The 25,561-nt window shown below is 35.3% G+C and overlaps 1 protein-coding gene across 6 annotated transcripts in view; it reads right to left on the reverse strand.

The window, feature by feature from the left end:
• SESTD1 (SEC14 and spectrin domain containing 1) overlaps window positions 1-25,561 on the reverse strand; it is a 210,829-nt gene that overhangs the window by 63,299 nt on the left and 121,969 nt on the right. For all 6 annotated transcript variants that reach the window (XM_082466708.1, XM_082466709.1, XM_082466711.1 and 3 more), the window contains 3 exons: window positions 23,008-23,116; window positions 12,377-12,467; window positions 8,256-8,369 (listed from right to left, as the gene is read on the reverse strand). In XM_082466708.1, coding sequence (XP_082322834.1) covers window positions 8,256-8,369; window positions 12,377-12,467; window positions 23,008-23,116 — 314 coding nt within the window. The remainder of the gene's footprint in view (window positions 1-8,255; window positions 8,370-12,376; window positions 12,468-23,007; window positions 23,117-25,561) is intronic.

Genomic DNA, 25,561 nt, shown 5'->3' on the forward strand with positions numbered 1-25,561 from the left:
CCTACATGAGTTTTTGCCAAGTCCTTCCAAAGGAAATAAAAAAACATAATATTTTTAAAATAGTAAAGTCCTACATAAATATTACTTTTTCCTTTATTTTATATATGTTAGAGAGGTTAAGACAAGACAAATTGAACTAAGCCACAGTATTTTATTAACTAGCACACAGCGTTGTTCAGCAAGTTTGAGGAGAAAGATATTTACCATATGGTCTTTAATCAAAACATCTATGAAGGTTTTCTGGAATTCAATTTACAAAAAGACTTAAAACTTATTTCTCCTTTACTCCCACTCTTCCATCTGTAACTAAAACACTTATCCTCTCCTAATAAAACATTCCCAAAGAACCTAACACTGAATCTTTCACTCTGCAGGCACTCAGATGTTTTATTTATTTTTTAATTTTATTTATGCTAACAATGTGTGTGCAAGATCTAAAATGAAAATGTGTCTTTGTATATATCTTTGTGTGCTTAGTACAGATTCATGTGTATGCGTTATACACATACTATTTCAAAGTGTATGTCTGCTTATATCTGTTTGTGGAAGGATATTTTTCTCACTAAAGGAAATAACTTTCTGCAAAAACTACAAAGAAGTCAGAAGAGATGAAGCCAGAGGTATTCTTGACAGAGAAACATGAAGGAAGTCTTTGGTCCTAGATCCTAACATTAGTATGGCCTCAAAAAGAGAACAGGATCAGATGTAGTAATAAGACGAGGTAAGAGAAGAAAACAACTTAGAATGGTGGCTGGTTATCATTACCAGTAAAAAAAACACTTTGACTCTCATGAATGACAATAAAGAATGAGGAGGTGAGATCATTTTGATTATTACTTTCTCAATTTGAGGACAAGATTAACGCCAGTACTACTTCAATTTTACCTTGTCATTAGACAGACTATAGATACTATTATCTAACCAGTAAAAGGTATCAAAGCCACCAGGTACAATGTTGCTGAAGGTCAGAAAGTATTGGAATATCTGAGTTGCTAAAAAGGAAAATTAACAGGTAGGTATCAATTTCAGAGACAAGAAGGATATATAAAGAAACATTTAGGTGACCAATGAGTAAGGAATATTCAGTTGCTGATGAAAAACATTAGGGAAGTGAACAAGAGGAAGCCCATCTAGAAGAAAGAATTTAGAGAGGATGATAGGCAAGAAAATGTGAAATCATGGGAACAGGTTGTCATTAAAATGACAACTGGATGTTTATTTGATGAATATTGTGGACAGCTAGTAATAAGTCTTTGTTATGAATAATTCAATAAGGTAAAACACAAACTTTTGCTTACAGGAACACCAGTACTCATAACAAAGTTATCCTTTTAAAAATATTTAGAATATATACAAAAACATAGGCTTAATTACAACAGCCCAAATGATCCAAAATAACATCACAGAAAATAATTATTAATCAAACAAACATCTATATTGAATTTAATTATATATAGCTCTAAGTATCATTTAATGGCTGGTGTTGAATTGCCCCTTAAAGCTGATTATGTTTGGCGGTATATTAGCCAGCATTTGAAATTACTCTCGTCTCATTAGGACATTAGGCTTTTAAATAAGTGTCTAGTGCTTATTTACTTGGGAAAAATATTCTAACTGAATCTCTTTAGTGTCTAAAAGAAAATATATTGACAGAAGAAGCTTTAACACCTGAGTCTTAAAACATCAATCTATGATATCAGTTCAAGGCAGACAGGAATTCTCCGTCTTCCATTTTTTCCTCTAAGATGCAAGGGTATTTAGCCACTACAAATTCATATAGCATGAGACCCAACTAGGCATACATAGTATTTCCGATCAGATGTGCACACCTAAGCAGGATGTGACAGGTTCCTCACAAAAAGGATCTTTGCTTCTACTTGGAGTTCACAGAGTTAGTTTCTGAACCACTGGCCTCCGTCCACTTTGCATTCTTTCAGAGCAACATTTCCTGCATGCCCCTGGCATGAAAGGTAGACTTCCCTGCCTGTATGAAATACTCATTCACCATGGCAACATCCAGGCCTCCTACATTCAGCTTTTACTTTCTTCCCTCACTACACTTTTGATTCTCCTCCTTGGTATGCAGCTTCCTATCCAGCAATCAGGGTAACACCTTTCCTAACATAATCCAGCAGCCAGGGCTGCCTTCCCTTACACTGCTGGCACACAGCTTCTAATAAGTCTACATCACAGTCAAGTCAACCAATGACAAAAGTTTGCAAGATAAAACTGAACAACAAAACAACTGTCTTCTGCTTAGGATCTGTAGAAAGATGGAAAGAGCATTGTTCCAATCCTTACAACAACAACAAAATAATGCATATTAATCTGAAAAATGACAACTTTTCTTGAACCCATCAGAGAGTTGTAAGTCCACAGGAACACCAATTAACCTGAAATCTAAGGAAAGATGAAATCCAAGGACACATGGAGCTGGAGCACTTGCTTACCTGGGGAAAATACCAGGTATGATACAATACAGGTAAGAATTCAGCTAAAGTTTTTAATGAATTGCTTAAGACCACATGTGGTTTAGTATGAAAGCATAGAACCTGTGGGAAGCAAAGATAAAAGAAGAATTCAAACTCACTTGTAGACTCTTCTCCACAGACCTCCCAGGGACTCATAAGAAAGATGGGGGTAGGGAGGATAAGAAACTTCAACACAGGTCTGGGGGAAGGGAACAGCAACCACCACTGTAAAGGCATGAAGCTGAAGCACAGCCCAGATTCTTCAACTCTTTCTCCCCTAGAGAACAAAAACCTTCAGGTCCCAAGGGAAGGCAGCAAGCCTGGATGACCTTAGAGCACAAATAAAACCCCACTGCTGATATAGGAAGGGGAAAGACAGGCCCTCTATCCCAATGGAGGCAGGAATATATTATGAGCCCAGACTACCATAGGCCTCCTAAAGCTGGGGAAGAGGGCCCTACCCCCTAGACCCTGGGTCACAGAGCCTGCCTAAGACTGGGGCTGAATCAGAACAACAGAAAATGCCCTACCAACAAACACTGAGTAACAAGTAACAGCACTCTATTCCTGAGGAGGGTCAAAAGTGCAAAGAGAGACCTTTTCTGAGGCACAGGTGCAAAGGAAAGACCTACAGCTGAGGGTGAGACAAACACTAACTCTAGAGGAATCTAAAGCCTGGGATACACTGAGGAAAAGAAGAGCAACAACAAAAGCCAAAGCCAATTCAACTCCTGGCTAGACTAAATCAACCCCTCCCCTGCCCCACTAAAAGCCTAGCACAAACCAAGATGGGTCCATGTGCAGGCAAAAATACGATTTATCTCAGTCTTTACTGTCCTAAACAAGATGTCCAACACCCAACATACAAAAAGCAAGAAAGAAAACAACCCACTGTCAGGAAAAAAACCCAAACAACATAACTACAGTAAGACAGACCCAGATATTGGAACTATTAGGTATGGAATTTAAGATAACTATGATATATGCTAACAGTTCTCATGGAAGAACTGCAAGACAACATGCAAAACAGATGGGGATTACAGCAAAGAGACAGAAACCATAAGAAAGGATCTAGTAGAAATGTTACAAACCAAAAACATGGTAAAAGAGATAAAGTGCATTTACAATTGGCTCATTAATAAACTCAACAAAGCCAAGGAAACAGTGAACTTGAAAATGGATCAAGAGAAAATACCCAAACTGAAACACAAAAAGAAAAAAAAAAAAAAATAGAGCACCAACCTAGAATGGTGAGAAGTTTTCAAATGGTCTAACATACATGTAATTGGAGGTTAGAAGGAGTAGAAAAACAAAATGGGGCAGAGGAAATATTTGAAATGAAAATGTCTAAGAATTTTCCAAAAGTGATAGCAGAAGTCAAACCAGTGATCCAAGAAGTGCAGCAAACAACAAATAGAATTAACACCAAATAAAACATGTCTAGACATTACAAAATGTCTAGATTTGAAAAAAAAATTCAGTTTTTGCTGAAAACCAAAAACAAAGCAAAAATCTTGAAGGTGGCCAAGGAAGATAAAAGTTATATAACATATAGGGGACCAAAGATACAAATAATAGTAGAGTTCTCCTCAGAAACCAAGGAAATGAGAAGGCAATGGTGTGATATAGTTAATGTGCTAAAAGAAAAAAAATCAAACAATGAAAGAAAATTCTATACTGACAGAAAATAACTTTCAAAACTGAAATAAAGACTTTTTTCAGGCAAACAAAATCTGAGAAAACTCAATGCAAACAGACCTGCAATGTAAGATATTTTTAAAGGAAGTTCTAGGCAGAAGGAATATACCAACCAAAAAGCTGAAAAGAAATGAAGAACACTGGGTGTTGTGAGCAACCATACTTCCAGGAGATGCTTCCCAAAGGAAGAGCCCTGGGGAAAACTAAGAATGGGAAACGCTATATGTTAAATGTATCTTATGATCATTCACAACACATATTAGCAAAGTAAAAGTTTGTAGTAAAGAAATGTTTAATTAAAAAAAAAAAATGAAGAACACTGGAAATGTCATAAATGAAGGTAAATATGAAATTCATTTTTTATTATTTTAATTGCTATAAAAGACAAGAGACTATAGCAAAAACAGTAGCAATATATTTTGTGCTTACACTATAGTAAAAGTAAAATATGTAAACAATGGAAGGAAAGTATTAGAGATATATTGTATTAAGGAATTACCAGTGTTAAGTGGTACATTATTTGAAGATAAGACTCCATTAATTAAAGATGTATATTGTAAACCTAGGGCAACCACTGGAAAAAAAAACTTAAAAGATATGAATTACCAGTCAATAATGCAGATAAAATGTAATCATAAAAATACTCAATCCAAAAGAAGGCAGAAAAAGAAAAAGTACATAAAATCTAGCAAGATGGAAGATTTTAATCCAACCATATTAATAATTACATTAAATATAAATGGTATTATAAACCGATGAAAAGACAGATTGTCAGACTGGATATGAAAACAAGACCCAACTATACTATATTTATAAAAAATCCACTTTAAATGTAAAGAAATAGGTAAATAGATGATATGTAAACAGGTAATATGGAAAAAGATACAATATGCAAACACTAGTCAAAGGAAGCTGGAGTAGCTACATTAGTATCAGACAATGTACACCTCAGAACCTGATTATTATCATGGATAAAAAAGGCACATTTAATAATGAAATGATAAACTGGTCAACTCAGTAAGAAGACATAATGAGTTTAAATCTATGAACTCAACAGAACTTAAAAATACATGAAGAAAAAACTGATAGAAATGAGAAATAAATCCACAATTATAGTTGAAGAATGCAATATTCCTCTTTCAGTAATTGATAGAAGAAGTGGACAGAATGTTACAAAGACTATAGAAGACCTGAACAATACTACGAACAATCCTGACAGTTATGGATCACTCCACCCATAACAGCAGAATACACATGCACAGTACATGGAGAACACGTGTGCATAAGGAAATCACCAAGACAGAGCATATACTGGGTCAAAAATCAAACCTTAACAAACTTAAAATAACCGAAGTCATAAAATATATATTGTCAGACTATAATTTATACAAATATTAACTCAAAATGGATAGATCTAAATATAAAACCTAAAATTATACAACATCTAAAACAAAACATGAGAGAAGATCTTTGTGACCTTGGATTAGGCAAAGATTTCTCAGCTATGATACCGAAAGCCTGATTCATAAAAGAAAAATTTAAAAATCAGACTTCATCAAAGTTAAAAACTTCTTTAAAAATGCTGTTAAGAGAATGAAAAAGCGAACAACAGATGGAGATGCAATTTTTGCAAATGACATATCTGATAAAGGATTTCTATCCAAAATATATAAATAACTCAAAATTCAATAATATGAAAACAAAAAGCCTTAATTCTTTTTTTAAAATTGGGTAGAATTGAACAGACACCACCAAGGAAGGTACATGGATGGCAAACAAGCACTTGAAAATATACTCACATCATTAATCATTAGAGAAATGCAAGTTAAAACCACACTGAGATACCTCTACACACCTACTAGAGTAACTATAATTTAAAAACAAAGAAAACCTGACAATACTAAGTGCTGACAAAGATGCAGCTGGAACTTTCACGCTATGCCTGTGGCAATGCAAAATGATACAGCCACCTTGAAACTGTCAATTTGGAAGTTTCTTATAAAATTAAACATACACTTACCATATGACCCAAGAATCCCACTCCTAGGTATTTTATCTCTTAAAATAAAAACTTCACACAAAAGCCTATACACAGATGTTTACAGTGACTTTATCTATAATCACCAAAAACTGAAAACAACCCCAAATGTCCCTCAACTGGGGAATGGATAAACAGACTGTGGTACATCTACACAGTGGATTACTACTCAGCAATAAGAAAGGAACTACCAGTACATCCAACAACATGGATGAATCCCAAATGCAAATGCATATGTGAAAGAAGCAGATTAAAAATGCTACGTACTTTATCATTCCAGTTACATGGCATTCTGGAAAAGGCAAAAACCACAGGGACATAAAACAGATCAGTGGTTGTCAGGGACTAAAGATGGAAGGAGTTGACTACAGAAGAACATGAGAGAATTTCTGGAGTAATGAAATATTCCTTAGTTTCTTGATTACAGTGATGGTTACAGACCGGTTTGTGTTTGTCAGAACTCTCAGAACTGTACACTAAAATGGATGAATTTTACTGCACTTAACTTTTTTTTTTAAGTGCAGTTAACTTTTTTTTAACTGCAGTTACTGCAGTTAACTTTTTTTTAAGTTAACTTTTTTTTTTAAGTGCACACGTTTTAAAGACATTTTGTGCTACCTCATTTGAAAACTTTTAACTAGATTTTCTTAAATCTTTATCTAAGACACCTTGGAGACTTTTTCTCCATACCAAAAAATATTGACTTTACTGAAAATAAAAATGACTATTGTAGTCTGGCAAAGTCCACAATGGGTCTTTACTGTCTGACTCCTGTAAACATTCCATGGCTAGATTCTACAGGGTTGAGTTAGGTTTTGCACCCTTCAGTGCTTCCACACTTTAACTAATGTAAAGTTTAGTATCTATCAACTCTCCTACTAGGAAGCTGGGATTAATAGGCTGTGGAAGGAAAATTATGACTGAGTTGTTTAAATTTGTATTCCATCTTAGGACTTCTTTCTGATCTACAGTAATATGTACAGCCCTCCCTCAGTATCCACAAGGGATTGGTTCTAGGAAACCCCATGGACACCAAAACCCACAGGTGCTCAATTCCCTTACATAAAATGGCAAAGTACAATGAATACAGTTGGCCCTCTGTATCTGTGGATGTTAAACCCGAAATAGGGAGGGCTGACTGTAAAAATCCACTTGTAAGTGGACCTGTGCAGTTCAAACCCATGTTGTTCAAGGGTCAACCAAGCTTTCACACAAGAAAAGTAAGAGGGAGAGAGTAATGCCAATAGGAAAGGATGGATAACTGTGTTCATGTATCAAAACCAAACCAGAGGGGCTTCCCTGGTGGCGCAGTGGTTGAGAATCTGCCTGCCAAGGCAGGGGATACGGGTTCGAGCCCTGGTCTGGGAAGATCCCACATGCCGCGGAGCAACTGGGCCCGTGAGCCACAACTACTGAGCCTGCGCGTCTGGAGCCTGTGCTCCGCAACAAGAGAGGCCGCGAGAGTGAGAGGCCCGCCCACCGCGATGAAGAGTGGCCCCTGCTTGCCACAACTAGAGAAAGCCCTCGCATAGAAACGAAGACCCAACACAGCCATAAATAAATTAATTAATTAATTAATTTTAAAAAAAAACCAAACCAGATACTAAGAAATAATTATGACATCATACAAAATACGCTCTAACTTCAATTTCTAAATGTCTAGGATTTCCTAGTATTAGTTAAATGTCTTCTTGGTAATGTAATAAAAATGTCTTTATTTTCATTTATTTATTTATTTTTGGTCGTGCTGCGCAGCATGTAGGATTTTTAGGGAAGTCCCTAAAAATGTTTTTAATAAAAACCTTCTACTTATTCCAAAGATTCACAAAGAGTGATGAAAACAAGAAAGCATTTGTGGCCTTGACAAGGAATCATAATTCATTCAACAAGTATGTGAATGATGACTAAATATTAATCATTACTTAGGTACTGACTGAGCATTGCATAAGCACTGCTTAGTATCCAATGCTGAACAAACAAAATAATACCAGCAAAATGCTGTTTTTAAAGATATAACACACTTCTATTTTTTTATAGAGTATATTTACCTCAAAGCCAAGTCTATCCTTTTCTTTCCAAAAACAAAAATGTGTTACTTTCTTATCCCAGAATTCATCTGGCTTCACTACACAAACAAGGGACACTTCAGCTGGAACAACATTCTATAAAATACAAAAAACAATTACAAATTATACATGTAAAATGAATAATTTATTAAAGTTATAAATTATTAGATATTCATGATTAGGCTGAGTAATTAGGAGACCTTTGGAAAATAATTAAAATAATAAAATAGAAGCAATACTGCAAACTTCAAAATGTACATGGCAATAAAGAAATACTTGAAAGACAAGCTGATTCAGAGAAGGTTTTCAAAAAACAATGTAATACAGACAGTACATGTGAATTATTTTTGTATTTTACTGAATCTCTCTAACAGGAATATATTTAAGCTGCAAGATAATTTTTAGTTGAGAAATTATTAAATTTGGTTTTTCTATGATATGAAAGAAATTTTTTATAACACAATCATCTTAGAGAATTTCCTCCAAAAATGTAAATCAATATTCTCACAAAATAAGTTTCTTACCAGCCACTATACAAAAAAGCCAAGATTCTGCATGATTATTAACTTGAAGAAGAGGACAAAGCTAAACCTCGACAAATACAATTTCACATTTACTAGATGCAGTTATTCATATCATCTAAAGAATGGAAATTAACATTTACTAAGTTAATAAATATTCCACATATATTTTATCAGCAAGTCCCATGAAGTCTATCTTTAAAATATATCTTAATTAAACCTACCCATTTTTACCACCTACATTGCTAACATTCCCAGACTAGTCAGCCTTTTGAAATATCCTCTTAGCAGGCCTTCCTGCTTCACGTTTTCTCATGCTCAGAATAAAATTCAAACCCCTTACCAAGGCCAAGAAGGCCCTCCAAGCTCAGGGTCCCATGACCTCAGACTTCATCTCACACCTCTCCCCTCTCAGCTCACTCCTCTAACACAGCCACACTGACCTTCTTGCTGCTCCTAGAATGTGACAAGTCTGCTCCCAGTTCAGGACTTTGCCCTTGATGTTTCCTCTGCCTGGAATGTTCTTTGCCCTATACCTAGGAGTACTTCCTCAGTTTATTTAGGATTCTACTCAAATATTCCCTTTTCAGAGAGACCTTCTCTGACCACCCTATCTAAAGTAGCAGGATCTGACTCAGTCTCTTTTCACCAATTTATTTTTCTACATAGAATTTATCCCTATATGATGTTACATTACTTAGTAATTTGCCTAACTGCTTATTGTCTGACTCAAACAGAATATAGGCTTCCCAATTGCAGGTACCTTATCTATAATGTCACTCCTATATCTCCAGAGCCTATGACAGTGCCTGACATATAGAAGATACTCCATAAATCTTTGTTGAATAAATGAATTCACATTAACAGAAAAGACAGATTGTCAGAAAAGTAAACTGAGCTTCCAATTTTACAGAAAAGTAAACTGAGCTTGAGAGAGCTAAAGTAACTTGTCCAAGGGAACAGAGTTGTGAGGGATGGCACTGGATTAGAAACCGGGTCGGTCTGACTCTAAAGTTCTACCGTACCATTCCAAATGTTCTAGACCAGGGGTCAGTAAATTCTTTCTGAAGGTCCAGATAATAAATATTTTAGGCTTTGCAGGCTATACAGTCTCTGTTGCAACTATTTCAATTCTGTCCACATAGTATGAAAGCTGCCATAAACAATATGTAAACAATAAAACTCTATTTATAAACTCTATTTATAAAATAGTGGTCAACCACTATTCTAGACCATAAATGGCACTACTGAATAATAATAATGTTATATAATTATAATCATAAGTATTGATTAGGGGAAAATAGAAAACCTTTCAATTTAAACATGTCACTGTGCACATCACAAATCTAGCACCTCCTGCAGTGACTGGGTTGTGAATAAAGTTAAAAAAAAAAAAACCTCAGTGTTATCAAAACTTTTATCAGAGGGGCTGGGAAATTTCAGGTAGAATGAGGTTTATTTATATGTTGATTGTGGAAGAATATTATTTCAAAATCATTGCATATTAAAGCTGTGAGAAACAAGAGAAACCAAGCCACTCATTTTAGAGAATATTTGTTACAGGCAGAGCCAGCACTAAGCTCTGGGCTCCCAAACAGCCAGTACCAGTACCTTCTGAAATAAAAGCAATGAATAACTTTGTATGTAGAAACTGTTTGACTAGGAGCAAACAACAGGCCATTGCAACTTCTGAAAATCTTAACTATTAATAAGCCCAAAAGTTGTTAAAATACCTATCAGAAAAGAAATCGCAAGAGGGAATTAAATCATCCATTGATTGCTCTTCAAAAGTGCCACTGGTCAAAGTCCAGTTCAGACAGCAAGTCCCAAACAGCTCAACTGTGACACAGTTGAATGGAAGAACACAAGGTCATAATGAATGGATTTCTCATCTAACAGTTATTTTAACAACTTGTACAGAGAAGAGTTAATCTTCAGGGTTTGGAATGCAAAAGTGCTGGGAACATATTTGACAGAAAAAGTTATTATGGGACACCAATCTGTGTTCCCTTAAAAACTGATCCACTGGAACCTATGTCCTTTCCAACCCAAAGGAGTGATTCTAATGATGAAGGTTTAGGCCAACCAGTTAAGAATAAGGTAATGGGTAGATAATTTGGGAACCACCTCAGATACATCCCACTGGTAAATACACACTTTTAAAGGATAAAAACCTGCGTCTTAGGTTGTGCCAGGTTCCAATCGTGACTCTCTCCCATGTTCACCAAGAGAACCTGGGTACATTACTTAAAATCCTTGAAGACCTTTGGGGATCGTAGAACTTGCCTCCCAAGTTTGTGAGGATGAAATTAAATGAGATCTTTTATATAGCAAGCTTAGTGCACAGTACCTGAACCATACTAAGCACTAAAGCTAAAAACTAAAATTACCAGTTCCCATCCCTTGAATTTCTTTTTCCTAATTATCACAAATAAAAAATAAACCATTAAGAATCATTCTCCCTAGTTATCATTTAAAATTTTAAATTATCTTCCTTTCCACAGAACCCTAAAGCAGCTACCAATTATTTCCCAGTTCATTTAAAATTCTTGATCTTTCTTTCAGTATCACTGATATTTACCTAATTCAATGTTCAACATCCCACGTAACAGCCAATATATTGCCCCCAAACTGGCCTGTCATCAGCTCCTTTCATTGTATTCACTTAATTTTTGAGCTATCACTGAATCAGTGTCCCTGCCAGGAATGCCCTTTTCACCTTCTTTCATTTAAATTAGATAATCTCTCTTATTTAACTCACTTAACTTTTACTTTCTATACAAGCCCTTCTAAGGAAATCCAGGTACATGAGAGCAATCTGTCCCCTTTCAATCCTCAAATACTGTATTTTTCTCTTTCAGATCACAGTATCCTCAATACTCTCACAATAAACCAACAAATATTTACTAGATACCTACTATGTGCAAGGGATTACAGAAACATTCTGTGAGGAGCACAAGGAAATATAAACGTAAGACTAGGACCAGATCAGGGATTCTATAATCACAGCTGTTTATGAAATGCTTATCTGTGAGCTGCTAAAGCCCCCAAGGATGCACCTGTCGAGTACATTTCTTCTAGATCAGAGATAGATATAAGACTATTATGAATCCTGGTGATTTTTGAAGGAAAAAGGGTAACAGAAGGGAGAAACCTATCAGAACCACCTGAGAAGCTTTCTCATATTAGACTTACCCAGTCCTACTCCCTACCTGTAGTATTAGGAGGGGGTGGAGGTGGGATGATGCAGCCACTACAGTGTGCAAAAGCTCCTAGATGAGTCTGATAACCTCTGCCCTCACACTTTGAGACTCACTGGCCTAGTTGTTTAAATTACTTAAACATGACATATTATTTTTGGTCATTTACAAACCTTTAGAATAGGGTTGAAATTTATTTTACTACTCAAGTAAAACCTATAAGAATTGAATCTAAACAATCCAATAGTGACCTGTGCATTTCAGAACTCAGTCACTGCTGAGAAGCTTGGGCACAGTCCGATAAACAAAATGCATTTGCCACTATCACCTCATCTGTTGCTGTACAATAAAACCACTTCCTAATAGTCAAAAATAAAATTACCTGTAGCATTAAGACTACTGTTTTCACCACATTCCACTGGGATTTTCTGCCATCCACAATCACGGTAAATCCTCTAGCCTTACACTTTTCACTGAAATGAAACAAAATTACAGAGTATTAAAACAAGCTTCCTATTTTATTCTTCATAATCCTAAATAAAGTTTACAGTGTAATCATATATGGAGCAGCATTAATCTCAATTGACTTGGTTTGCACTGTCAATAAATAAAATTCTTCAGTTTTCTCAAGCAATTTATTTTTCTCATTTCAGGAAACACTGACAATTTATAAGCTAATTTGGTAAGAAAATTACTCTAAAAGCATGTAAATTCAATGTCTTAAAAAGAGAAGAAATCAAAGCAACATTCAAATAGTCTCACTAGCCTCTCAATCTCTTCATCTGTAAAATGGGATCACAGTGAAGTAGGTAACTAATGACTACCAAGTGTGGACATACTTCTTGTCTCTCCTTCCTGCCAGAAGTGTAAGGTTGTGAAGTGATATTTCAAAACAGGTAGAAAATAAAGTAAGCTATTATTAAACCATTGGAAATAAGCTTCTTGGTGTTCTTTTGGGGAAATTTAATGAGGTGAAGTAGCATTGGTGTATATAAGAATTCAAAGCTTGAATACACCATGTCTGACCCACCTCTGCTTTCACTTTTGCATTCTTAGTCACTTGACCAGCACAATATTATTTTGAGTGTTGGAAAATGTGTTATTGCTATATATTATATTCAATTATTCAAGTACCAACTAAACACTTCTCAGAAGCCTGCCCTAGCAAAATGCAACAACAACATGGAAAAACTCTATCCTATGACCAAAACTACACAGCTATATTATTATTATTTATTATTACTATTACTATTTGTTTTACTTATAAAATCAACTTAATGCAAAGATCTCAACTGCCCTCCCTCTAATATAGTGGAAGAAACTGCAGCTTTGCTTAGCAGAGCAAGGATTTGTTAGTGAAAATTCTCCCCACACAAAGTTCTCCCAATTGCCTACATTATAGGAAAGGTTAATAGCAGGCCCTTTCCTGAGATTTAAATCCAACAGTCCAGGGAATTTTACTAATCCTCCCTTACTCTCTCCAAACATTCACATTAACCTCAAGAGGATTATTGGAGAAGGATATCCAATTCTATTGAGAAACAGTAAGGTCACAAGAATGAGGATGGTATTGCTAAAGATATGGAAGAAGAATAGGTGCCTTTGTAGGCAGGGACAGAAGCTGAGCTTCCAAAGAAAGCAGAGAAGTGTTGAAGAGGTGAGGCAAAGTGAAACATATGTCCATACAAAAAACCTGCACATAGATATTCATAGCAGCATAATTCATAACAGCCAAAATCCAAAACAACTCAAATGTCCAACAATGGATGAATGGAAAAAAAAATGTGGTAATCCATTCAATAGAGTATTATTCAATCATAAAAAGAAATGAAGTACTGATATATGCTACAACATGGATAAACCTTGAAAACATGCTAAGTGAAAGAAGCCAGATTCAAAAGCCCATATCGTATGATTCCATTTATATGAAATGTCCAGAATGGGTAAATCCATAGAGACATAAAGCAGACTAGTGGCTGACAAGGGCTGGGAGGAGGGGAGAATGCGATGAGGAGGGACTACCAGTGGGTATAGGTTTCTTTTTTTTTTTTTTAACATCTTTATTGGAGTATAATTGCTTTACAATGGTGTGTCAGTTTCTGCTTTATAACAAAGTGAATCAGTTATACATACACATATGTTCCCATATCTCTTCCTTCTTGCATCTCCCTCCCTCACACCCTCCCTATCCCACCCCTCTAGGTGGTCACAAAGCACCGAGCTGATCTCCCTGTGCTATGCGGCTGCTTCCCACTAACTATCTATTTTACGTTTGGTAGTGTATATATGTCCATGCCACTCTCTCACTTTGTCACAGCTTTGGGTATAGGTTTCTTTTTTGGGCTGATGGCAATGTTCTGGAATTAGAGAGTGATGGTCGCACAACCTTGTGAATATACTGAAAACCACTGAATTGTACACTTTAAAAAATGATGTTTATGATATGTGACTTATATCTTAATAAAAAAATGTTGAAGTATTCTATTTTTGGATTTTGCATTACAAAATAAAGGATCCACTAAGCATTCATGGGGGTAAGGCAATACAGTGATCTCTTCTGCATTAGCAACAGCACATAAAGACTTGCTGGGGGAAGCAAATCTGACATCTAACTGCTAGTTGTGGGATCAGGTAAGGAGAAGACCACTCTGACTTAGGGAGGATACAAGCGCAAGAAAGACCAGCCTAGTAGAGTAACTGTCAGTGAGTGGTCTTCAGAGAAGTGGCGGCAACTCAGGGACTCTACCAGTGCAGTGTGGAAATCTGCAGGAAGGGGATCTAAGATACATGGAGCTGTCCAGTGGAGGGCCTTCCCTGGTTGGGACTAGAGCCCAAGAGAAGTGAGTCATCCCCATAATTGGGCACCTGCATCTATGAGGTACAGGTTACACAACCATTTTGTTAAACAAGTAAGTTTTACACAAACGAGACATTTATATTTCAAAGCACGCTAAATTAATCTGTATATTAAGACAAAGAAAGTAATGAAGCTTGCAAATACCATCTGCAGTGATCTTAAGGGCATAAAATACTCTAAATTTATCTTTTAGAGTACTTAAAAACACCCTTAATCATAATTTTCTCACATTTTACTAAGATAGATAAAGAAAATACACACAATTCAAAGATGCTACATATTTGAAAATTGTAAGACCAAGTGATCTTTCAACTACTTGAAAGGAATAGTTTGTTTGTTTGTTTATTTAAATTTTTTAGCTGTGCCACGCGGCATGTGGGATCTTAGTTTCCCGACCAGGGATTCAACCCATGTCCCCTGTATTGAAAGTGTGGATTCTTAACCACTGGACCACCAGGGAAGTCCCTTTTTTTAAAAAATTGCCATCCTACAAGTGGAGTGATGGTTTAAACTGTTTTTAACAAGAACATACTTAGATTTAGAAGCATATTATGTCCCTTATAAAGGGTGTGTTAGAGTAGCTGCAGTGCTACATTAGTAAATTCCTATACTACTATTAACATTTTATAATTTTAAGACCATGAACCAAAAAAAAAAAAAATCTATTAAGACCCCACTTCCTTGTTCCTACTCCATTAGAGCCTTTCAAGGGTGACGTGGCTGAGTTAAAACAGCTATTAAAGGAGGAGCAGGTCCTTAACAAGCTCACTCACTTTGGCTAGAAAGAGACTGTCAATGGGTTTTCTGTAGCTCTTCACTAATTTCTCTGATTATGACTAAGGGCTCCTTCTTTCCACTCAGAGAGCTCTGCTTATACTTACTTAATGGCACTAATTTTACTTATGCTTTTATTATAATTGCTTGTTTATAATTCATCTTCATTAGACAACATGCTTCCAAAAAGCAAGGATATTATTGTCTTACTGATATCTTGGCAGCTTCTAGCTTTAAATACAGAGGGCCTCTAGAAATGTTAGATGACGCAGATCATGTTAGATGACACAGATCGTATCACTCCTCGGTAGGAATGTAACAATGGCCTTCCTTCTCATTCAGAACTGAAGCCCTTACCATGGCCTACGAGGTCCTCTAAGGTCTGACTGCAGCCCCTCTGAGGGCTCTCCCAGAACCCTCCTTCTCTCAAACTGCTCCACCCACACTACCCTCCCTACTGATCGCACAACACGCTGAGCCTGCTCCTGACTCAGGGCCTTTCCACTTACTGCTCCCTCTGTCTAAGATACTCTTTCTTAAATGCTCTTTCATCCGCTATCTGTATGGCCTGGCCCTCACTTCAGTCATCTCTGGTAAAATGTTACCTTCTCATTTTATAAAATATTGCCACACACTCCTTTGCACTCCATCCCTCCCTTAATTCTTTTCATGATCTGTTCTATAGACTTATGAACCTCCAACATATTATGTATTTATTTATAATATTCATTTGATCATTAGGGCATCAGGTCCATAAGGGCAGGGAGTGGGCCTTTGTTCACCCATTTCCTCAGCACCTAGAATGATGAGGAACTCATTGTAGGACCTCACATATTTACTAAGTGACTGAAGACTTATGAGTAATCTCTGTGTGATTCTTGGCAAGTCATTAAACCTCTGTGTTCTGATGTTTCTTCTGTGACATAAATGAGTTTTTCTACAATTAGGAAGAACTGGCCTAAAATCCAAATTTGAAAAAAATCAATACTTAAGAGAAACAGAAAAGTAACTTCTATAGATGCTGACTCTCTACAGAATTAGATTAATCTGGGCAAGTACTTGGCAGCATTTCTACAAAGAGGATTTAAGTATGGGTAAAGTGGTTAGTCTAGATGATTGAAGATGTTTGGTCTAGATGATTGTGAAGGTACTTTCTAATCCTGACATTCCATGATTCTATAACTGGATGATCAACAATTTCCCTTTGAGCTAGAAAAATGCTATGATTTTAAATATACGCTGAATATACTGTTGAAAGAAAATGTTAAAACAAAAAAGATTTCCATTATGTTCAACTATGTTCACCATAGTTATTTTCATATGTCAATTCTCAATTGTGATAGATGCAGGTTAAATGCAAATGAATATTAAAAGTTATCAATAGCTATGGCACTGTGATTATAACAGAGGTGAATACAACAGTGGCTAGAAACACAGGCTTGGAGTCAGACCACCAGGTCCAAGTCCCCCTCCGACCCTGGTGTGCCACATGTTCTTGGTCAAGATACTTAAATTACCCACTCTTTCTATGCCCCGGTTCCCTTATATGTAAGGGATAAGGATGACAGTGCTCGTCTCATAGGGCTGTTATGAGAATTAAATGACTTACTGTTATCTATTATTTCCTTAAGTATAGGATATTCTTTTTCACATATGCCCCCCAATCATCACCCATAAGTAAATTCCCAGGTCCATTTCAAATTTAATGTCTTCAAAGGAAAGTAAGACCAGCCTAGACAAACTTCTTATCCACCAAAATAGCTTCTACTGAGCTGCAACTTCTACATGTTTGATTTTCCAACAAATGTAAGATGTTCTGAAAATGATCAGCCAGTCTGCATTTGAGTACACAGAGCTATGAAGAAACTTAAGTAAGATAAAGAGCAGAAACCCACATCCACTGACTATTGATTACTAAGTATCAATATGAGGTACTGCACAGGATTATGAAAAAATATGTATTATACAACACAGTTTCTCCCTTCAAGAAGCTTAAGATCATTTAGAAAGGTGAAAAGGTAAAAGTATTTTAACTAGTGTCTACTTTACACTCACTGACGTCACCTTTTTAATGTTACTAGGGAAACATATCTTTGAAATTTTTTTAAATGTAAAACTTAAATAATAAATGTAAAAATTCAAGAATTATCATTAAACACATTATGATTAAATGACTAAAGAGTCAGAAACAGCAAGTGCTGTAAGTTTGGAGAACAGCTGGAAGATTCTGGGAAGTACCTACATAAAGGAGCTAATGAAACTTAACATAAAAGGATACAGAGCAAGAGGAATATAAGCAAAGGTACCACTTATTAATTTGGGTAAGTTTCTTAAATTTCTCTGCCCTCACTTTTTCATCTATGTAATAGGGATAATAATATTGTTATTTTGAAGACTGAGTTAATACAAGTGCTACAAAACTAAGTGCCTTGCATGATAAGCGCTCAAGAAATATGAAATGAAAGCGTAAGTCAAATCACACAAGGTCTTGGCTTAGCAGTTAAGAAGGCTGAAAGACTGTCCTTGAGAGCGCACACCTAGTCTTTCTTGTCTTCACAATGCATGGTGTACAATGTCTGCACTTGGTAGCAACAAAATAAATGACTATTGAATTAAATTCATTGTGTGGAAAGGAGAGGAGGTCCTAGAAAACTGAGAAGGATGATAGAACTGTTGTTTTGGTGAAATTTATCTTGTCCTTGTGTACAAATTGGGGAGAGACCGGAGATAGAGAAATTAGCTTGGCTATTGCTGTACTAGTCCAGCTTGACAACTCAGCCATCCCTCAACGTGAACTTAAGCATATGAAAAGGGAACAGAGGAGACAGGAAATTTAAAAATACGTGGTAAAAAAAGGAAATACTATCTTAGCTGTCACATTTTAAAATGGGACATTATAAGTTTTCAATACATATTCATTGAATGAATGAAGTAAATATTAAAAAAGCACTCATCAACAGCATAAAGCATGTTCAGAGCATTTAACTACAGTGCTTTGAAGTAACTCTAAGATCAACACAATTATACCGTCATTTGCCAGAAGTGCATTTGCTAAGGAGCAAAAAGGAAGGCACTGCCTTAAACTTTCTTAGAAGCATGTCCCATAAAAAAACAAAAATAAAGAAGAGCCATCCCAATGTGTATAAAGTAGATAACTAACAAGAATCTGCTGTATAAAAAATAAATTAAAAAAAAAAAAAGAAGAGCCATCCCAGTCACACTCTCACAGACTATACTGAACCAATCAGTGTTATAGTCATATTCAAGTTATCTTCTAAGTGCTCTGCGGAGTCCTGTAAGCTCCAAGGAGGCTCCTTAAAAGCGGGTGAGGGGGCACTGCAGTGGAAGTGGAATTTGAGAAGGCGGGGATGAGCAGGAATGGCTGTGGGCCTACACTTCTAGCTCTTTTATAAATTTAGTTTCTCTGTAAGATTTTCTTTGAATAAAAATATCCACAGATAAATTTTTTAAAATTCTGAATGTACAGAATATATGCCCCAGTTGAATTCTGGCAGTTACAAAACTACTTGTATGGGATTCAAATGATATTTCACCATACACAGCTGTTGTATCTCCTTTCATAATATATTGTAAGTCGTTTCTATGACTTTATTGCTAAGTCTGGTTGGTTCCTTCAATATCCATATAACAAACACCTAAGGTCTCCAAATCATTTTATTGGCCTTGTGAATATGGAGATAAATGAAACATGGCTCTGCACTCTAATATGAGACTGATTTAACAGTAAACTCTATGACATCAAGCAGAAGTGAATAGGAAAAGCTCCCTAAAAGGGCTCCTTACAAAGATAACAATGACAAAAAAGGTTGAGAAACACTGATGCATATGTTTTGCCACATGTTTTTAAAAAGCTGGTAGTCTCAATATCTTATAATCATACTTTGTGTAACAGTACTGACACAAATTTCACTTTATACTTTGAATGTGAATATGCTTCTGACTTAAAATTTTGAAATATATAAAGAAATGATATGAGATAAAGATCTACTTGTGAGGTTTTGTTTAGTGCTAATCTCAATATTTACTTTTTTAATGAAAAGATTTGCAGATTAATTTATATATCTTTTCTTTATCTCCATAAGGTAATCTTGAATTTGATTCTGCTTTCTGAGTCATGGACTCATAATTTCTAATCATGTTGTTTATGTCTAAAATGTACAGCAATCGCTGGTATAACAAAAGAAAAACTCCATTTACCTCTCCTAAAATTTAACACTCAGGTTGGCCCAGCTGTGTCAGTCTATGTTATTTTTTATTAAAAACCCTTTGTAGAAAATGGGGCAGTAATGGTTAGTCTTGAACTCCACACAGACCTGGACATGAGGAGTTACCTGAACATAAACTTAGTATTCAGGTCAGGTAACGATTAACCTGAACTTCTCCTTTCTTCTCAGCCCTCTGCTCAAGAGTCAGAAACCAAAAACAAGCTTAGGACCAAGCTGTGTGAAAAGGAATCAGGAAATGACCCCATTTTCAACTGTACTGGGTTACCCATTTAAAATAGGTATGTATCACACCTTGCTCCTGGTCATGAAACTAAGCATAAAATATGGGTAAGAACTGGATAGTTTCTTTCCATTTTTAAATAACTTTTAAAAAGCTGTTACTATACTCAAAATGTTAACATTTTCACTGCAATGAAAGACTACTTTTGGACATCTCCTATAAAGAAGAGGCCGCATTAGCTAGCTACACTGCTGGAGCTGTCTGGAGACATTCACAGTTGGGAGGAGTTAAGCTTTAACAGCAGAGTCTGGGAGAAACAAGTCACACCAAAAAAAATGCAGACATACTAAAACAGGAAAAACCTTCTAGACCCAAGCTGAGACTTATCTGACAGGGTAAACTTAAAATCAGTTCTGGGATGGAAAGAGGGGTAGATAAACACTTAGATATGTGATAAAGTATTACAACATTAGTTGCAGGCTTCTAAGTGATGGGCATAATGGTGTTTACTGCACTATTCCTTCAACTTTTTTGTGTATTTGAAATCTCTCATAATACAATTTAAAAGCAGTTTTGAATGGCAGGCATTCTGAAGGAGGAAAATCAGTTTTTAAGGTTGCACCTAATAAACTACTCTCCAGAGTTGCAATGAAGAGCTCAAAAACCCTCTAGCTCTCTAATGAAATGGCAAGCACTGATATAAAGCTGCCAACTACGTTTTTAAACGCCAAAGTTATAGGAGGTTGATCCAAGAAAACAGAAGGCTAAAAATTCAGGGCGTTCACAAATATTTGAGATGGTCAAACTTTAGCAGAACAATTATCAAAAATAAAGTATCCAGGTATCTATTTTGTCTTGCTAAATTAAGTTCTTTCATCTTGCTTCAACTTACATCTTCTCTATTAGCTGGCAGGTAGGTATGTGTAGCTATGCAGAAACTGATTCATAATTTACATTGAAATAGTACTATATCTATATAAGAAAGAAAGAGAGAGAGAGAACGTTTAAATAGTGTAGGCTATTTTGCCCTCCATTGTACTTCCTGTTTGCACACCCAGAGTGAGCAGACAGGCTGCATGAGTGAAACTGGTCGTTTAGCCTGCCTCAGTTACCCAGTGCCTCTTACAGTGTGAGCATCCTGGCAGGCTGAGCGTGATTCTAGTATATACAAGCATACATTTTCTTATCACAAACCTAACCACAAGCCGACTGTTTCTTCCGGAACTCAGCCTCAATGACTGACATGTTCCAATGCTGGAAGAAAATCTAGCATGTTCACGGGAAAATAGTTCATAAGTCTCTAATTCTTCCTCAGGCATTTTTCAAGGGTAATTTTGACTATCAGTAATTTTTGCATTACATTCTAACTTCAGAACCTCACCCCACATAAGATGCAACTACACTGTACTCTATTCATTTGAAGTATGAGGAGCTCTGGACTGGTGTCAGGAACTGAAGATTCTAATCCCAGCTCTACTGCTAATTAGCTGTGTGATCCTGGGCAAGTAACTAACTTCTGAGTCTCAATTCCCTCAACTGTAAAATAAGGCAGTTGGTTCAGATGGTCTCTAAGTTCCCTGAACACTTTTAACCATCTGTGAATCCATGAATATTTTTTTCATAATTTGTTAGCTGTATGTTTAACTAGTGTCATTTACCTAAAAAGCGGTTTATTATCTAATCAGGAATAATACAAATTGGCAATCAGCAGCTCAGAGAATTAGCAAGGTTATTCAGTACTAATACACTGTGAAGTCTGATAACTCTCCTTTCCAGAAAGTAAAAAAACTGAAAATTTTCACTTTAAGACCTCTATTTTCCCAATATCGAAAAAACATTCAGCAACAGAATCATTATATTATACACCAATATTGGAAGCAGATGTGATTAAAGTCAGTTGTTCTAAAACATAATTTTAACCCTGTATTCTTCAAAGTGGTTTAAAATGAAATAATCTATTATGTCAATAATGCAAATGTAGGAAAAGGATACAAAGAATTGTTTGCTCTGACTAAAATGTTTAAAATTCACTATTTCGAGCTTAAGAGCATTATGTAAGAGATAGTTTTGTTCCTTTTACCACCTCTATATTTTACAAACACACACAAAAAAATCTGCCCTCATTCCTGCACTTTGCTGCAGTGGTTTGCAAATGTGACTGCATATTAGAATTATCTGGAAAGCTTAAAGAATTTTTTTTAAAGTCTGATGAGCAGTCCTCCCAAAAACAATTGGATCAGACTCTCTGGAGGTGGACCCACAAGCATTAAAATTTTGGAAAAAATCTCCAGATGATTCTAATGTGCAGTCAGACTTCAGCCCCCAAATATCACATGTGGGAAAGGAAGTTGGGGAGGGGGCTTTTCTGTTCTTGTTGTTGAAATGATGGGTAGGCTCAAGCAAATACAAAGGTTTAAGTTTTGTCTTCACCAAAGAAATTTAAAAATTAAAAATCCAATGATCTTTGGATTAAAATATAAACATTTTTTGCATTTTTTAAAAATAAAAATATGTTTTAAACTCCAAATAGCTTTCACTCAATATATTAAAACATACAGATGTATTTATATCTATATATTGAAATAGCTACCTAAGTACAAGAGCTTTCTACTGAATTCACTTTTCTAAGTTTTCTCAAATTACATGGTATATAGACAGATGCTCAATCTTTGCATTCCTTAAAAGTTACAGTATATACATTTTAGAAATCGGTATCATTTAGTGCATCAAGAATATAAAATGTCTTTATTTTATCTGCTGTGGCATCATATATTATTGATTCTCGTGTTTTCAATTATAATTTCACTGCTAATAAAAGCAGATAAGATAGCAAAGTATACTTTAACAATAGCAGGAATCATTCGTAAGTAAATGAAAACATATTGAAATTTAAGAAAAGACACCTTTAGAGTCACCTTGGAATGCTGAGTAGGTAGTCTAAGGTGACACTCAGCTCATCCATATTTGTCTGTTCCAGGCATAATGGAATTGTCAGAATGAGGCCACTTCGTCTGTCCTTTCCTCCTATTAAAGAAAAAAATATATAAATTTAACATGTAAGAGATATTAAAGCACTAAATGAATTATATATATTTGCATCCAATGTTACTAAAACAATTACAAGTTTAAGACATCAGTAAAGAACAATCTAATGGCTGTTTATTTTATATATTGTAAATGTTTATAGTAGTACAGCAAAATTATACAAAATTTAGAAGAAATAAGAGGAAAAAAATTCACCAATGAAATCTTCACTTAAACATAGCCATTCTCATTTTGTTTAATTTCTTCCATTTAGTCTGCTTCTGATTGTAATCAATTCATCAAACACCTATTGTGTGCCTAGCACAGTAAGCATTTGCAAGTAAAATAACATAAATTTCTTATCAACCTAGGAAGGAAAACTTTAAGTTATAAGAAATAACAGTATGAAATATGACAGTTTATTTGCTAGGCTGTGTTGTGCAAAATAAATAAAATATTATAAAAAGGGATTTAGAAAATGGAGAAAATGACAAGAGCTATAATAAATGTAAAAAACTTCATAGAAAAGTTAAAACTTAAGAAAAATGAATAGAATTTATAAACCAAGTCAAAAGAGCATTCCATGATGAGGATTGATCTGAGTTCACTCACAAAGGTCAGACAGGCATTCTTTGTTCATGAGGCAATAAAGGGAAAGCCCTGTCCAGCTGAGAAGAGTGCACAGGACCTGGATATAGAAGTCTGAAAGCCAGGAAGTGAAACACACTTACATTTCATGGATGTTCAAGTTCTCTTCGATTTTCCATAAGCATTAAAACATAACTAGTACTTTTATACACACACACCTTCTTTGAAAGCTCCCCACATGATTGATTTTCACACTGAAGTCCATCTTTCGACCCAACCGACATTTATGGCAATTTTAGAAACTTAAAAGCCAGCAAATACTAAAGGAAACAATTTTATATGATCTCTATCACTAAAAACTTAAAGGACTGAATTGAAAAAAAATGATTCCTATGAATAACATGGATGCAATTCACAAGGTACTAACCATAAATGATCTTTTATCAGATTAACCATGTAAATTACTGTTATTCAACCACTTGTTTAATCTCAATAAATGGCAATTTCAAATGGTTCAACTTAATCGATAATCAATAGTGACTTCAACTGCAAATGTTGTTTTGTTTAGAATACAGGTTTTATCTTTTTTTTAATAGACTGCAACCATGGTTTTCAAACTGTATCCCCTGAATGATTTTGTTGGTTTGAGAAGTTTTTCTCTATTATTAAAAAAGCTTGAAAATTACTGGTTGAAATAATTAATGGTCAAGAGCAAGTCAAGAGGAACTGGGTTCAGAGAAGTCTCATTTTCTCCTCAAAAATCGCTAAGCCCTGCATTAAACCAAACTGCAAAAAGGTTCATATCTGAACTGCAGCACTCTGACCCACTGTGAAATTGTCTGCAGAGCACAGGTCTAACATACAGGATTACATTTAACCTCATGCCCTCAGCTTTCACTAAGGGACAATAAAATAATCACCAGTGTAGATGCAAAAGAAGGCAGATGTCAAGAAGAAAAAGACTTTCAAGATAGGTGTGGTCACCAGGGTCAAATGCTGCACAGAGACAAGTAAAATAAGAATGCAAAAATGTCACTGATAAAGATTTTTTTTAAATAGTAATATCCACTCTTGGCAACAGTATGGGCAAACTGGCTTTTTTTTAAAAATTGAAGTATAGTTGATTTACAGTGTTTCAGATGTACAGCAAAGTGATTCAGTTATACACATGCATATATATCTATTCTCTTTCAGATTCTTTTCCATTATAGGTTATTACAAAATATTGAATATAGTTCCCTGTGCTATACAGTAGGTCCTTGTTGTTCATATATTTCACATTTAGTAGTGTTTATCTGTTAATCCTAAATTCCAAATTTATCCCTCCCCTCTTTCCCTTTGGGTAACCATAAGTTTGTTTTCTATGTCTGTGGGTCTATTTCTGTTTTCAAACATGCATTTTCATACACTGGTGGGAGAAACAACAATTGACACAATATTCTTATAGGGCAATCTGACAAAACCTTTAAATGTAAATGTAAATTCTCTTTAATACTTCCAGTTATAGGAATTTATACCGCTGAACTTGTACAAAATGCAGAAACTGTGAATAAGAACGTTTCCTACAGTATCATTCATATCATAAAAAAATAGACAGAAAACTTAAGTGTCAACTGGTAAGGGAAGAAGTTTTTATAAAAAAGAAAATACATATTAAATAAAGAACTAATATTACTAGTGGAATTCAATATCTTATTTTCTCCTTTATAATGTACACTAGAAAAACATGCCAATTTACAGAAAGATACAATATACATTGAAAAGGACATTAGTAGCCTAAATATCAAGACAATTCTGATAGGATCTAAAGAGTAAAAGAGAGAAAAAGCAAGATAATATAACTTAAATAATCTTCAA

Source organism: Balaenoptera physalus (assembly GCF_965194825.1).
Source record: "Balaenoptera physalus genome assembly, chromosome: 6".
NCBI lineage: Eukaryota > Metazoa > Chordata > Mammalia > Artiodactyla > Balaenopteridae > Balaenoptera > Balaenoptera physalus.